We start from the raw sequence: 17,120 nt of genomic DNA on the forward strand, positions 1-17,120 counted from the left end.
CAATCTCTCAACTTGCTTATTAGTCACGATTAGCAAAATGTCCTTTATTCAAAGCAACAGTTGTGGTTCTTATGTTACAAGGCCTATCATTTGGAGACTTAAGGGTTGTCTAATTTGGCTTCAGCTGTCTGCCATGAATAAGGAGCTAATGCACCTGCAAGAGATATTATATAAGATTCAAATATCCTCCCCTTCCTTGCAACATCCAGAATATCTCTCCCAACTCTTATAGAGGATAGAGAAACCCAGATATAAATGGTTTACAATAGGCTGTGGTAGAACAAGACCTGTGACTCTGAGACACCCAGTTTCCCCAACTGTGAAGCATCCTAAGTAACTCCCACAGAGAAGTCAGACATCCAGAATTCAGAATCCCAGGAAAAATTGGATTACAGTGGACTCTGGCAGACCAAGACCTATGACTCCGAGACACCCAGTTTCGCCAACTTTGAAGCATTTTGAGTATCCACCCCGACTCAGAATCAGACATCCAGGATTCAGAATCCCAGGAATTAACCAGTAAGAAAAAGAAGATGATAATGCCCTTGTACAGGTCCCTGGTGAGCCTCACCTGGAATATTGTGTTCTGTTCTGGAGACCATATCTCAAGAAGGATAGAGACAGGATGGAGGTGGTCCAGAGAAGGGTGACCAAAATGGTGTGGGATCTGTATCTGGAGATCTATGAGGAGAGGCTGAAGGATCTGAATATGTACACCCTGGAAGAGAGAAGGTGCAGGGGAGATATGATACAGATCTTCAGATACCTCAAAGGTTTTAATGATGTACGAACTTCGAAACTTTTACGTTGGAAAGAAAACAATAGAACTAGGGCTCACGAAGTGAAACTCCAGGGGGGATGACTCAACCAACATCAGGAACTATTTCTTCACGGATAGATATCATTTGGACCATTTGGAAAACAATCTGAATTTACTCATCTCTAAGGGGGAGGGGGAAACCATGAATTAAAATTCTTAAAGCACCCTCACATTAAGGGAAGTGGAGGAAACTTTCAGGCAGCGAGAAGCCTTACCGGCTGTTTCTACTTCCTCTCCCAGGAACACAGCCAACTGGGGGGGATCCTCCTCTTGAGTGAAGATGCCTCTTACCATGGCCTGTACCCAGATAAGTCAAACACATTAGGAAGTCTAGCATTCATTCAGGCCAGTGGTGGAAATAGTCCAGTTGTCCCAACCAGAGAGGGCATTCTGGCTGATTGATCCATAAAACTGCGATTAGCTGCTACATTCCTAAAATGTGGAATGAGCCCCCGCTGGAAATTTAGGAAGAAAGTAACTAGAGTTTAGAAAAGTGACAAAAGACCTGGTAATTTATGCAAGCTTTTACTCCTGGTAAGTCGGTAGACCCAGTCATGGAATGTGTTTTAGATTTAATTCTGCATGTTTTAGGGTTGGGGGGGTCGACTGTGCTGTTGTGTTATTGCGTTTTGAATACTTTATCGTAACCTGCTTTGATGTGCATGGAATTGCAGGAATGTGAGAACAATGAACAAATAAATTTATACAGTAGCACATTTTAGGACTGTTCAGTCTGAGGTAACTTTTTTTTTTCCTTTAACTGAGTATTTCATCTGTTACTTGTAGAAAATCCTGGGCCTGGAGGAAATTTATTTATTCAGAATTGATCTGGTAGTTCCTCCTTTTTCTTTCTGCTCATTCAGAACCAGTGCTTGGATTCTGGTTTGGGGGGGGGGGGGGAGTGTGGTTCCCCTATTTTAATAGAGCCCTCCCGCCCACTGCTCCTAGTTTGATCATTGCAGCAATGGTCTTGAGGCTGGAAGCCCTGCACTTAGAGCGCCTTCTAGAAGCCTGTATCATTATTATTTATCACTTGATTGACAGCCATTCTGTTTTACACTAGCAATAAAAGTACAATCTCAGTGATTCTAAGTCCAGCCAATAGGTGTTACTCTTATTGAGGATGACTCTCTTCTCCCCATCCCCGACTGCCAAGGACTGTGCACAACCCCCCCCCCCCCCCCCCCCAACTCAGGGATTGAACTGGGGACCCTCTGCATAGCACTTACCACCTGAGCTAATAGGCCGGCCCATTCACAATGCATTTGTATATCACAGGTCCAGGATCTGGTATTTAATCTTCATATGATCCTCTCCGACACTGTTAAAATGAAGGAACACCAGGAAGACCCAGAAATGCTCATCGATTTGATGTACAGGTCAGTGTGCTGACTGCCAGTTTTTTCCTTATTGCAATAATCAGACAAATAGATGTAGCGTTGTGCCTAAGTGTTGTTAGGAACTGGGCAAGGAGTAGTCTTTTCCAAAAAGCTGGTTTCCTCATTAACCAGGGTGGAATTAGGTTGCTGGCATTAACCTTCAAAAAGGAGAGAGAGAGCAGCTTTTAAACTAGAACATACATGGAGGAAAGCCGACAGGCACTCAGCAGCACATGGTTTGGAAGGAGGTATCTTCAAAGAAAACTAAAGAAACAGGGGAGTTAGAGCATCCCACTGGAGAGGTTGCAATAAAAACAAAAGTAGCCTATGTGCTTATAAGTAAAGAAAAGATTTGAGTTAAAAGATTCAAAATTCTTCCAGGTAACTGTATATAGTAATAAAAAAAACATTTGCTGAAATGTTTGTATGCTAATGCCAGAAGTTTAAATAATAAGATGGGAGAGTTAGAGTGTATAGCGCTGAGTGATGAGATTGACATAATTGGCATCTCAGAGACCTGGTGACCAGGTCAGAGACCAGTGGGACAGTGCTATATTATATCACAATGATAGGATGGATCAACTTGGCAGGGGGATTATTTATTTATTAAAAATATTTATATTCCGCCAATAATGGACTACTGGGCTAAGTGGTTTACAAAATTAAATTTAAAACACAAAATTAAATTTAAAACATAAAATGAAATTTAAAATATTATTTATTTATTTATTTATTTATTTATTTATTTAACGCTTTTCTATACCGACCTTCATAGTAAAAACCATATCGGATCGGTTTACATCGAACAGGGTAATAACTGGAGTGACAACTAGAATAAATAAGCAAGAGGCCAAAGTTACATTCAAACAAGGGGTATGAACTTGGAAGCTTAATCAGCTGGAAAGAGAGGTTAAAGCCGGCGGTAAGAATATAATATAAAGCAGTAGAGAGAAAAAAAACAGGTTAATTAATGTTAAATTAAATTAATGTTGGCATAGGGTCCAACAGAATAAAGATCCTGCAGACGACTAAATTCACAGTGGAATCTTTATGGGTGGAAATTCTATGTACAGTGGGGAAAAGTATAGGGATGTGGGGGTATACTACTTGGCCAAAATGAATAGATGGACAATGAAATGCTAACATAAGAACATAGGAAAATGCCATACTGGGTCAGACCAAGGGTCAATCAAGCCTAGCATCCTGTTTCCAACAGTGGCCAATCCAGGCCATAAGAACCTGGCAAGTACCCAAACACTAAGTCTATTCCATGTAACCATTGCTAATGGAAATTAAAGAAGATAACCCATTTGGAGATTTCAATTTCCCCAGGACATGCTAGAGAGGTAAAGTTTCTAGGTGTAATAAATGACTGTTTCATGGAGCACTTTGTCTTGGAACTAATGAAAGAGCCATTTTAGACCTAATTCATAGTGGAACGTAGGATTTGATGCAAGAATTAATGATAGTGGATCCGCTCGGCAACAGTGATTATAATGTGATCAAATTAGATTTAATGATTGGAGGAAGGACATTAAGTAAATCTACTGCTCTAGCATTTAATTTTCAAAAGGGAGACTATGATATAGTGTGGAAAACTAAAAGGTGCAGCTACAAACATTAAGAGTTTACATTAGTCATTGACATTATTTAAAAATACCATCTTGGAAGCCCAGATCAGATGTATTCCATGCATTAAAAAAGGTGGAAGGAAGACCAGACAACTGCCAGCATAGTTAAAAGGTGACGTGAAAGAGGCTGTTTTAGCCAAAAAAAAAACTTTCAAAAACTGGTAAAAAGGATCAATCTAAAGAAAATAGGAAAAAATATAAGCATTGGCAAGTTAAATGTAAAACACTGATAAGGCAGGCAAAAAGAGAATTTGAAAAGAAGCTGGCAGTAGCAGCAAAAACTCATAATAACTTTTTAAAATATTTCTGAAACAGGAAGCCTGTGAGGGAGTCATTTGGACTGTTAGATAATTGTGGGATTAAAGGGGCACTTAGGGAAGACAAAGCCAAAGCAGAAAGACTAAATGATTTTTTTGCTTTGGTGCTTACTGAAGAGGATGTTGAGTAGATACCCGTGCCAGAAACACTATTTAAAGGTAATGATTCGGAAGAACTGAAACAAATCACAGAAAACCTGGATGAGGTAATAGGGCAGATTGACAAACTAAAGAGTAACAAATTGCCTGGATCAGGTGGTTTACACCCCAGAGTTCTGAAAGAGCTCAAAAATGAAATTGCAAATCTATTACTAGTAATTTGCAACCTATCTTTAAAATCATCTAATGTGATGCCAGTTTTTAAAAAGAGCTTCACCGGTGATCCGGGAAACCATAGACCAGTGAGCACTTCAGTGCAGGGAAAAATCATAGAAAATATTCTAAAGAAAAAAATTACAGAACACAAAATCATGGTTTAATGGGACCAAGCCAGCATGGTTTTACTCAAGGGAAGTTTTGCCTCACCAATCTGCTACATTTTTGAAAGGGTTAATAAACATTTGGATAATGGTGAGCCAATGGATATATATAGTGTATTTGGATTTTCAGAAGACATTTGACAAAATCCCCATAATTGTGGATTGCAAACTGGTTAAAAGACAGGAAACAGAGGTAGGAATAAATGGTCATTTTTCTCAGTAGAGAAAGGTAAACAGTAGAATGCCTCAGGGATCTGTACCGGGACTGGTACTTTTTAATATATTTATAATGAACTGGAAAAGGGTATGAAGAGTGAGGTGATCAGATTTGCAAATGACACACAATTGTTCCAAATTGTTAAATCACAAGTGGATTTTGAGAAATTGCAAGACCTTGTGAGATTTGGAGACTGGACATCCAAATGGCAGATTAAATTTAATGTGGACAAGTGTAAAGTGATGCACATGGGGGAAAAGTAATCCACATTATAGATACACAATGTTAGGTTCCATTTTAGGAGCTGCCACCCAGGAAAAGGATCTGACCATCATCATGGACAATACTTTGAAATCCTCAGCTTAGCGTGTGGGGTCCTTCAAAAAAGCAAACAGAATATTAGGAATTATTAGGGAAAGAATGGAGAATAAAACAGTGAATGTTATAATACCCCTGTATCGCTCCATGGTGAGACTGCAACTAGAGTACTGTATGCAGTTTTGGTAGCCACATCTAAAAAAAAAAAAAAAAAAAAAAAGCTGTGAGGTACCATTTCAAAAAAGATAGCGTTGAACTGGAAAAGGTACAGAGAAGGACAATGAAAATAATAAAGGGAATGGAACGGCTCATCTATGAGGAAAGACTAAAGAGGTTAGGGCTGTTCAGCTTGGAGAAGAGACAGCTAAAGGAGGATTTGATAGAGGTCTATAAAATTATGAGTGGAATAGAATAGACAAATGTGAATCGTTTTGTTTATTCTTTCAAAAAATTCAAAAAATAGGGACATGCCATGAAGTTAGTATGTAGTACATTTAAAACTAATCAGAGAAAATTCTTTTTCACTCAGTGTAGAGTTAAGCTCTGGAATTCATTGCCAGAGGATATGGTAAAGGTAGCATAGCTGGGTATAAAAAAGCTTGGACAAGTTCTGGAGAACTCCATAAACTATTAACCAGATAGACTTGGGGAAAGCCACTACTTTATCTCTGGGCGTTAGCAGCATGGGATCTATCTACTGTTTGGGATCCTGCCAGGCACTTGTATCCTGGATTTGCCACTGTTGGAAATAGGCTACTGGGCTTGATGGACTCTGTCTGACCCAGTATGGCAATTCTTATGTTCTTATTCCAACTTGCTTATTGTGCCAAATGTGTCACTGTATAAAACTAGTCAAGCTGCAGCATGAATTCCTTTTACTCTTAGTAATTAAGAAGTCAAGTCAAAGATCATGGCCCTGTTTGCATTATTTTTTTGGGCAAGTAAATGACTATTTGGATTTCTTGCTATATTTCTTTCCTCGTTGGTAGTGTTGTAGCTTTTTTTTGTTTAAGATTAAAAATCTCTTTCGTCTTAGAAAGGGCTATTTGTAATGAGTGGTTCTTAGTGCAGTTTCATTTGTAACCAGAATTGCCAAGGGGTACCAGACATCTCCCGATCTACGTCTGACCTGGCTGCAGAACATGGCAGGAAAGCACTCTGAAAGGAGCAATCACGCAGAAGCTGCCCAGTGCTTGGTCCATTCTGCGGCACTGGTAGCCGAGTACCTGAGTATGCTGGAGGATCGCAAATACCTCCCCGTGGGATGTGTAACATTTCAGGTAGGAAAGGTATATTGGTTACTCTGAAGCTGCATCATCATTTGATCCCTCAGCTGAGGAATCTGTTTTCAGTAAAAGTTAACCCGGGTGGGAGAAAGTGATCCAAACTAGGTAGTCATGTGATACCACCCAGAAACATAGCATCTTACTGTCACAAAGTGACATTTTAGTAACATACAGTGCAGATGCTTTAAATCTAATTCCTTTCGAGAACTTGAGCAGAACAAAGTGCATAAAATGTAAAACTTGCTTTTTGGTGTACAGCAATGAGCACTGTCTGATCATTAATGCTTTAAGTGTTTAGAAGTCTGGCCTTATAGAAATTAAAATTAGACAACGTTTTTCAGGAACTGCTGTGATTTATCAGGTGGCATCATGCTCACTTGCCTACAGTGATGCTTCAGGACCCGTGTAAAAGCTGCGAGCTGCCATCGATCCCCCAAAGCCAATGAGAGAGGGCACATGATTTAACCTAGTGGTGCAGGAAAGGCCCTTTCAGCTCAAGGAACAGCAGCATTTCCAAGACTAAGGCTTCTGAAAATTTCTAATTAGTTACAAGAAAGTCGGCATAGTGGTTGGGTAAGGATGAAACCCATAGAAGGCTAACAGATGTCGGAAAGATGCATGCGTTCGTGTTCCTTTCTCAGATAATGTCAGGATTGAAACCTAGGTTGTGCCAAAGGCTCACATCTGCCATAATTGCAAAGATGATATGTCTAATCAGCTACTTTGATGGGGTTTCTTTTAACAGATTTTGTTTATGGTTAAAAGAAAAAAAAAATGCCTTTCTAAAAATAAATTAAAAAAAAATCCTAATGTGATGCTCAATCACACACCCTCTCCTCTGAGCTGAACTGCAGCAGCCTCCTCACTCAGTTGACAAAGGTTGTCCTAGACTTCACACTTGAATATGTATCATTAGATGAACTGTGTGTAGCTGTAACTCGTCTTTCCACAGAACATTTCCTCTAATGTTTTGGAAGAGTCTGCAGTTTCTGATGATGTGGTGTCTCCAGATGAAGAAGGCATCTGCTCAGGAAAGTACTTCACTGAGGCTGGACTGGTGGGATTACTGGAACAAGCGGCAGCATCTTTCTCTATGGTAGCTGCATTTACTATATATCCATGCTTTTATAGGTCTGATTGTACAATGATGGGAAATGTAGAAATCTTTGTGTCAAGGTGTTTTAAACAATAATTCTTCAAGCTGTGTTTTCTGTGTTGACTGTCATGGTTGCCATAGTTCAGAGAGCTGTAGTACAATATCCTAAATTCTGTTCACAACTGTTACCTAGCCAATGAGCCAGTCTAAGTGTGGCCTAATAGATCCACCCTAAAAAGGTAAACAACTTTTGAGTTGGCTGTTTTTGAACTAGGTATGATCATAGACTCGAATCTAGGAATGATCATAGACTCGAGATTATCAATGACCAATCACATTTCTGAAACAGTCAAAAAATCCTTCTTCAAGTTACACATGCTCAAAAAAACTGAAACCCCTACTATATCATCTGATTTTCGCACAGTCACACAAGCCCTGATTTTAACAAACTTGGACTACTGCAGTTCACTATATTTAGGATTACCGCTATCAACAATACATCCCCTACAACTCGTCCAAAATGCAACAGCGAGAATGTTATTCAATATACAACGAAAAGAACATATAACACCTATCCTACAACAGCTTCACTGGCTCCCCATAACCCATCACATCACATACAAAATTCTGTCCATTATTCATAACCTCCTCTAGAACTCTAACTCTGCATGGCTCCCTGTTCCCTACTGCAAATATATAAACCGCCAAGACAGCTCCGCTCTATTGACAAATGTATGTTAGAAATTCCTTCAGTTAGAATAGTAAGCTTAGCTTTAATACAGAAAAGGGCCTTTTCAGTAGCAGGTCTAACCTTATGGAACTCTCTTCCCGAACAAATCCGATTGACAGCAAATCACAAAGAGTTTAAGAAAACACTGAAAACTTATCTGTTTAATAGTGCTTATAAAGCATAATAACTGCAGTTATATATCACTGCGAAGATATCATTAGAAGAACTAAAATTTTAATGTATGTATTTTAATTTTAACTGTATTTTACTCTTTTTCTTTTTGTCATAAATTGTTTCTACTTTTGTAACCTGCCTAGACGGGCATATATATGCCTTATTGGACGGTATATAAAAACTTTTAAATAAATAAATAAATAAACTACTAATGGCATCTTCAATAAGTTTAAAAAAAATCTACCTTCTTATCATGAAACTGATAATACATTGAGAACTTTAAAGAGGCCTTCAGGGGTCCTGAATATCCTTGTCTACCCTTTTGATGGTTTTTCCTAAACAGTCAAAGAAAGGCCTAAAACATGAGCTCAAATTAGTGTAGTTCACAATGTTTCAAATATCTGATAATGTTAGGTCCAAATATTGTACATTCTTGGTTAGTTTTAGAGTCCTGATTGTCAGGTCCTTGAAGGAATGATCTGGCCTGGAAAAATGTTCCACCAAAGATATATCCTCCTGTACATCTCTGTGTTATATTTTCTTGTATCTGTGGAGGTCTATTGTTTTCAGGTCCTGGCTTATTCCACTAGTATAGTGGAATAAGCCAGGACTAGTATAGTGGAATAAGCCAGTGGAATAAGCTTTTAATAGTTTTCCTGTATACTTGTTTTAATGTATTCTGCCTTGAGGCGACTGTTTTAATGTATTTCCGCCCTGGAGGCGACTGTTCAGTTCCTTGTAAACCGGTGCGATATGTATTCTTTACAGGAACATCGGTATATAAAAATTAAAAATAAATAAATAAATAGTATAGTAGATTAGTAGAGGATTGTGAACATGAGTCTTTGTTTTGTTGCATATCTTCCCCAGGTGAGTAATTGAACGATCCTGGGACATATTCTAGAAAAGTTTATGGCATGGTGTCTTGCAGGAGTTAGTACCTGTCTCCTCTTGTTGAATTTCTTCTGAATGTTTGCTTTATATGCTACACTTTAAGGGGCAGATTTTCAAAGGGTTACGCGCGTAACCCCCAAAAAGCTGCCCCTGCGCGCACCGAGCCTATCTTGCATACGCTCGGCAGCGCACACAAGCCCCAGGACGCGCGTATGTCTCGGGGCTTGCGAAAAGGAGTGGGGCGTGGGCGGTCCGGGGCGGGGCATGGCCTGAGTCTCCAGGCACAGAGGCCATTTGCTGCTGTCCCCGGGATCGCGGGCCGGCTGTTGGCCGGCGCGTGTAACTTCTTCAACAAAGGTAAGGGGGGCGGGTTAGGTAGGGGAAGGGAGGGGAAGGTGCGGGGGGGGGGGGGTGGGGGCAGAAGGAAAGTTCCCTCTGAGGCCCTCCGATTTCGGAGCGGCCTCGGAGGGAACGGAGGCAGGCTGCGCGGCTCGGTGTGTGCAAGTTGCACGATTGTGCACCCGCTTGCGCGCGCCGACACTGGATTTTATAACATGCGCGCGCGGCTGCGCACGCATGTTATAAAATCAGGCATAGATTTGTTCGCGCCGGGTTGTGCAAACAAATCTGCGCCCGTGCACAGGTTTTAAATCTGCCCCTAAGATTGACTATGCTTGAATATATAAACCTATCTTATCACATTTTGCATAGACCTGATACGGGCTTAAAATGCTTCAAAGTCAATACTGAAGTACAGTAAAAAGGTATCAGCTGAAACTACTGTGCTGGCCTTGGTTTCTACATAGTAAAATGGACTAACATGGCCACCACATTAATTTTAAAAAAAAAATGCCTGACTCCATTTTGACACACATGTAGTGCTTATGTAGAAAATGGTGAACATTTCTGCAGTCAATCATTTCAGTTTGAGTAATCTTGAAAGAAAGGTGTGAGAGCAAGTTTCCTTTTGGTTATTTTAATTTTCTTTTCTTCTAACTTCTGAAAAGCTAACACAACACATCTAAAATCTGGTTCTCTTTTTTCTTAGGCTGGTATGTATGAAGCAGTAAATGAAGTTTACAAAGTGCTTATCCCCATACATGAAGCTAACAGGGATGCCAAGAAGCTCTCTACAATTCACGGTAAACTTCAGGAAGCATTCAGCAAGATTGTTCACCAGGTATTGTGTTCCTGATTTGTAACTGCAGTCTGAATCTTGATGATTAAATTAATAGGCCATCCTTCTTCTGTTTCAATTGAGTAACTTCCAGTGAAACAGCTCTTTGACATGTTTTCAATTAAAAGGAGGGCATAAAATGAAAGCATGGATCCTTAATGTACCATGTCTCCATCGGATAACATCATAGGGAATTATAAGAAATGTGTGATATTAGCAGCTTTTAGGGTAATTGTAGTAGTAACTAGCATGAATAAACATCCAATTATATTATTCTATTTTCACTACAGGTTTTAGGGATGTGCAGTCGTTTGAAATGAATTTGCAGTCAAAATCAAAAATTATTTTTCGTTCAGTTCGTTTCAAATGAACGGAATCCCTAACTGGTCTAAAAAACCTGGAAATGTTCGGGTTTTTCATTTTATGTATTAGTGTACACTGTTAGCAAATAGCTTACCTTATTTGCTGAGAAATTAAAAGAAAATAACACTCCACCTTGCCTGCAGAGTGGTGCTAGAAGGCTGAAAGGGGCCAGGTGCGATCCCCAGTTGCTCCTGTCCCACCGGGTCCTCTGAAAAATAGTGCCAGTTTTATGGCCTTAAAATAAGCTACACACCATTCCTCAGCAGAAATGGACAAGTAGCCACCTTTTGGCCTAGCAGATACACCAGCAACTTCTACCCTTAGACCTTATATTGTTGTCAGAATTGGACGCCTATATTGCTCAGTCTAGTTTTCAAGTTGTTCAGCAGTATGGCATCTCTCCTGGGCCATATCCACAGTACAACCAAGACCCTTTACACAGAAATGGAATTCAGATTTCTAAAGCTCAATACACTTCCAAAATGTGGTTGAAAACATTTTGATAATTTGAAGCCACAGAATGTCACAAGAAAGGATGTTCACATGCATGATGCAATCACAGTAACTGAAGCACATTTAAGTGCATGATGCTTTTTTATTGGTTGACCTTGTTTGGTCCTTTTAAATTTTCTATGACATAGCATTTTTACTTTTTGTTATACAGAGTACTGGCTGGGAGGTAGGTAATGTTTTAGTTAGTAAAGAAACACTAATAGATTGGATTCCTCATGCCATGCTTGGCCCACATGTGCTAGCTGTGGGTGTTCTGTTGCTGTCTGCTGTGAACTGAAAATCATTAACCAAAGACTTTTTTTTTTTTTTTTTAAATTATTGTTGTCATATTTGAAAATATAGTTTGAAGTCGCAGTCAGTGCATGGATATCAACACATTACACTAATAAGGTTCTTTGGTGAATGAGTCACTTTTTATCATCACTAGTATTGTATGTTTTGTACACCTTGGTTTTCTTTTTTGTTTTTTCATCTTTTTTTTTTTCCATCAGCAATGACACAGAATCATGTCTTGATAACCATTTTTCCACCCCTGCCGCAGGGGTCGATTTAAATGACAATGCTCAGAGGTGTTAGTCAAAAATAGACTTAATTGTTGTTTCAACTTAGGGATCACTCCTCAAAAAAAAAATAAAAAAAATTGCTCAGAGCAATGAACAATTAAAAAAAAAAAAAAAAAAAAAAAAAGTTTCTCTAGGAGAGTTCTTATTTCACATTCCCCTCCTAATGAGAGGTGGAAGCTGGTTTGAAATTGAAAACCAATCTGCATGTGGTTATGGGAGAAGGCTTTTTTGAAGCTAGTTTGAAAGTAGTTACAAACGGCACCTGTCTAAATGACTGTACCACGCCAGAGGCACTCTGCCTGTATTTCTACAACAAGCATAATGAGAAATGCTCAGTTTTTCTGGCTTATGAAAGGGCGCAATGAATTAGTTACACCTATGCTCCTTTTAGCAGTCAATCTTTATATTTAGAGCCCTATGGGTTTGTTAATTAATTTTTATTTTTTTTTAATGTATATTTGCAAATTTAAAATTTTTCTCCTTCAGTCCTGAAAAGAGCTGGATCTATGATTTTTACTTCCATCCTCCCGTTATCTTTTAAGAGAGTAGATTGTTTGTTTGCCCTGGAAACGCCCAGCTTTATGTATGGAAACTTTGTCACCACCTGTACTGCGTAGGGACACAAGTGCCTCTCTGGGTCAGACCAGCGGGCCAGGTGCCCGGTATTTAGAGCTTTCAGTAGCAGATCTCGCCGCTGCTGGTTACAGGAGGGGGCGACGGATGGGGGTGGCAAACCGGAGATTGCGAGGAGACCTGGCAAACGCCCATACGGCCGCCACCACCGCAGTGAACCCCAAAGGGCCTCCGAATTCCCGGCGATGGGGGCTGCCCAAAGCCTGTGAGCATCCGTTGTATCAGTCCGATGCTAAATCGACCCCTGCCCAGCTTCCCATCCATAGGTTATGATCCTAACACCGTTCAGTCATGTTTCCGTGCACGCTGTCTCCTCCTCCTGCTCATCTGCTGACCTTTCCTGAGCTCTTTGTTTGCTGCATGTGTGTATTTTCATTTAGTCTCCCCCCCCCCCACCCCCATTATAAATGCTTTAATTGATGCTCACATGTCTTGTGTTTTGCTGCCAATTGCTGCTTATTTGTTTTGGAATTTTCCCTGATTAAAATACTTTCTGTTTTCTCCTCTGTTTGCCCTGGTTGCTGACTCTCCTCCCCCACTTTTACTATTGTCTGTTGTGGTAAGTTCCTACTTTGTGGATTTTCATTATTTTATTCTTGTGGAAACCTCCAAAATTCCATTTGATCAAAAGAGCTGTGCCAGCTAAAAGTAATTTTTACCTCTGGAAGATCCTTCAGTTTGGGAGAGGTGGGTTAAAATTAAAGGTTCGGTAAGCTGATGCCCGCTATCCCAAGAGATTTTTGTGGTCGTTAACTGTCTTTATAAGTCACGAATAAGGCATCCTGTTTGTGTTGTCTCTTTTCCTGTAGGAGCTTTTTAAATTGCATTTTTTTGGGTATGAATTACTTCCCCAGCTGGCAGAGCTTAATTTTTTTTTTTTTGTGCAAAAGAAAACTTATTTAAAACACCTTGAGACTATTTGAAGGTATTTACCATGCAGAGTAATGACCATCAACCCTTCATAACTCATGCTGGCTGTTACCTGCTCTGCCAGTCCTGTAATGGCTACTAGCGTTCATCTTTCTGCTCCTTTCCTTCCCAGACCCTATTATTTTTCTAGAAATAATAGGAAAAGAAATGCATTTTTAATGCCTTCCCCCTTCATGCTATCCTCACATTTCCACAGCTATTTCCTGAAAGGGTTTGCAGAAAGTTTTATTCAGGTATTGATGGAAGGTCCGTGCAAAAATGCTCAAGCTTTGCACACTCCCCTCATTACCCGCTTGGGGTGGTTATAGCAGTTGTGTAATCTTGCGTACGGCGATAACTTCCCCGGTTTTCATTATGGATTTCTTCAGCGAAGGGTTGGTTTTTTCATCCTCTGCACTTCAGAGAATGGGCTTGCCCTAGCAGCTCTCCCATTCTTCTTAGCTTCTTCACGCAGTACCTGCTATATATGTGGCTATTTTCTATACCTTGAACTTAGAGGGCCAGAAAAGGACTGGGTACACCTTGGGGAAAATAGTGACTCTGCCTTGGGCTCTTATAATGCAGCCATAAATCCTGGGCCTGATTTATTCAACTCCCAAGCTTTGCAAACTTAATTGTCGTTAAGCATGAATTGAAAAATGCACCTAACCTGGTGCGAAACTGAGATTCTCTAGATTTAAATTAATGCCCAGGAGTAAACACTACATTGAAATAAAATTAAAATGTGACTTTTCCATAATTTTCCAACTGCAGGAGCTGCCTCCACAGTGCATTAATTAATAGTACTTCAGCCGCCCCTGTTCTCTCTCTTCTGTTTTAATAGGAGTTAGGTGCCTGGGGTCGGCTTTGAAAATGGATGGTTTGCATCCCTCCAAATTGTTTATTATAATTAATCATTTGTACAGCTCATACCAGATGTATGCATTGCTGTACAGAACATACAGTGGACTGTCCCTAATCCTTGAAGGTTACAGTCTAGTCAAGACAGACAAACAAGATATGAGGCTCTGAGCTCAAGAATTAAAGTAAATGAGTTAGAGGTGGGATTAAATTGAGGATATTAATGTATTATCATGAAACATGTTGGGGTCTGTAAATATTTAAAGGAGAACTTGGGTTTTGTATATTTTTACTAGTCAGCCTTTCTTATTTTTTTTATAGTAAAAATAGGCATAGAACATCTTCCCCAGTTCAATATAATAAACTTAGAAACGGACTCCCAAGCTAGAGCCCTGGTCGATGAATAGTCTGCATGCGCAGGTAGGAGGCATTAAGTTGCAACCGTGAGGCCATGGCTGGTAGAAATTAAGCCTGGAGAGTTCTGTGTAGTTAGGCTCGGTGTTGGTTATGCATTGGAAGCCAGGGTAGAATTATTGCAGCCTGAAAAGTTGGGTTGATAAGTCGCCTATCTCTCTGCTGCAAGAATCAGGCAGTGTATTTAAAAAAAAAAGCAGGAAACGGGGATGGGTGGGTGAGGGAGAGGTCTTCCAGGCAGACATAGGGACTCACCCCCTTTCCGGCATTCTTACTGGTATTTTAGGAAGTGCATTTCAGAAAAAGGAAAACCACACAGAAAATTTCAGAAAGGCTGCCCTTTCTCAGAGTGTGAGGTAACCTGATTTCAAAAACTCCTCCTATAGTTAGAATTATTCCTAGGAAAATATAACCTCCCCTGTTTCCATGACAGAGAAAGAGGCAATTACTGAACTTAGTGCTAATTTGCACCCAGTGTTAACAAACTCTTTGTTCTGGGAGGAGCCTGGGCCATTTTAAAATGTATGACACTACAGAGATGCTACCAGTGCCCTTCTTCCCAAACAGGAGTAATACCAATGCTTTTGCTATAAGAACCGATCCATTGGATTGTTGGACCACACGTGCTGACTCTGATACAGAGTGGTTCCTCTTCTTCCAAAGGTTCACCAACCATTACAGCTTCTTTTCCAGCCCATGCCTTTGGGTCGTCAAAATACATAATCTGAATTGCATTCTAGTTTACCCTGTATTTACTTTTATGTATTTATTACTTTCAATAAATATTGATGATCACAGGGAAGGTAGAAAGTATAGAACTTTCCCAGCCATTAAAATATAGTTAAAAAAAAAAGCACATCTAGAAAATAGCTGTCATAAAAAGCTAACAAGAAACCGCTAGCATATTCTTTTTAGTTTTCATAGCAAAACTACAAAAAATTCAGAATGTCACAAAAAATGGAGGGTAATTTTCAGTGGCATTTCTGCGGGTAAAATAGTGCTGGTTATAACATTGCCCACCCGATATGTTTGTAAATTTGCATTTGGGTTTTCTATTCACACAAGTTTACCTTGAATGAGCAGGGTCGGGGAGGTGTTTGGATTCAAACTCCTACTTTTGCATTTTCGAAAGTTTGCGTGTACATTTCATCTTAAGAAATATGTGAGCAAAATGTTTGCTTTGAATATTGGTGTGCATGTATTTGCTGACTTTCTTATGTGTGGGCTGTTACAAAATTACCCCTGTATTGTGCATAAGCCACAGCACTAAAAGCCCCAAATGCCAGCTCTCTTTCTTATGGGAATTTGGACTGGACATAGGCTACCATCTTGTCTCGAAATGGCTGTGAAAAAAACAAAAGGGGGATACATCACAGACTGAACCCGCTGCTGGAGGAGCAGTGATGAAAGCTCATCAGCCCCCCACTCAATAGAAGGGAGAGGGTCAGATTGATCCTACTGTTGGGTAGAAGAGGGATGTGGCCAGCAGCCAATCAGTTCCAGCAAACTTTGGGTCATAAACTAGCATTTAGCTAGGAAGGCACCGGCTCCAAAGTTTAAAGCCCAGTCATTACCTTCTGCACCATGTTTTCACAAGAGCAATGATTTATTTATTTATTTAACACTTTCTTATACCGACCTTCATAGTAATAACCATATCGGATCGGTTTACATAAAACAAGGGTATAACTGAAACAATAAATAAAAGTAATTAACAAGAGAGGTGAATAAGGCAAAGTTACATTTAACAAGGAGTAAAAACTTGGGAAGCTTAAAAGCTGGAAGAAAGGTAAAGGCAGAAGGAATTAAAACATAATACAGAAAGGAATTTGGGTTAGAGCATAAGATGCTTTAACCAGTGAGTGCCAGGGTCCTTCGTTCGAATGGATAGAGGACCTCAATCTTCTACGTCCAGGAGAGGGTGATGATGATCAATATAGCTGACTCACAGGCCCACAGTGAACTCAGGCCGTGGGGCAGCTGGTGCTGCCTTAACACGTCTTAAAAGTTACACTTCCAGGCTTTAAAATCCCAACAGAGAATCTCCCAAGACCCCCTTTTTATTCTCATTTCCAGTCTTCACAGGTCAGTTTCAGAGCATCACAGCCAGCATAAATCCATGCTTGTTCCTTTGTAGACATGAAACTTGGAGTCTTGCGGTTTGAGAGGGTGTCCGAGAGGGAAATTTTATGACAGCCCCACATAATTGTGGTCACAGATTTTCCTGAGCATTTTCAAAGTGAACTTATATGCATGAGTTTGCTCTCTACATTTTTGGGTAATTGGCCGAGTGCGTGCACACAGTGAATAATCACAAATGTTACCTCGCGCAGAGTTGCGTCTGCT

At 40.0% G+C, this 17,120-nt stretch overlaps 1 protein-coding gene across 5 annotated transcripts in view; it reads left to right on the plus strand.

Moving 5' to 3' along the window:
• The window catches only part of DOCK7 (dedicator of cytokinesis 7), a 185,315-nt gene that overhangs the window by 154,904 nt on the left and 13,291 nt on the right, over window positions 1-17,120 (plus strand). For 3 of the 5 annotated variants that reach the window (XM_029618626.1, XM_029618622.1, XM_029618624.1), the window contains 5 exons: window positions 2,099-2,199; window positions 6,249-6,441; window positions 7,400-7,543; window positions 10,390-10,521; window positions 11,546-11,560. In XM_029618626.1, the coding sequence (XP_029474486.1) occupies window positions 2,099-2,199; window positions 6,249-6,441; window positions 7,400-7,543; window positions 10,390-10,521; window positions 11,546-11,560 (585 nt within the window). The remainder of the gene's footprint in view (window positions 1-2,098; window positions 2,200-6,248; window positions 6,442-7,399; window positions 7,544-10,389; window positions 10,522-11,545; window positions 11,561-17,120) is intronic. The other 2 variants (XM_029618623.1, XM_029618625.1) reach the window with 1 other exon arrangement.

This window comes from Rhinatrema bivittatum, chromosome 10 (genome assembly GCF_901001135.1).
Source record: "Rhinatrema bivittatum chromosome 10, aRhiBiv1.1, whole genome shotgun sequence".
Classification (NCBI taxonomy): domain Eukaryota; kingdom Metazoa; phylum Chordata; class Amphibia; order Gymnophiona; family Rhinatrematidae; genus Rhinatrema; species Rhinatrema bivittatum.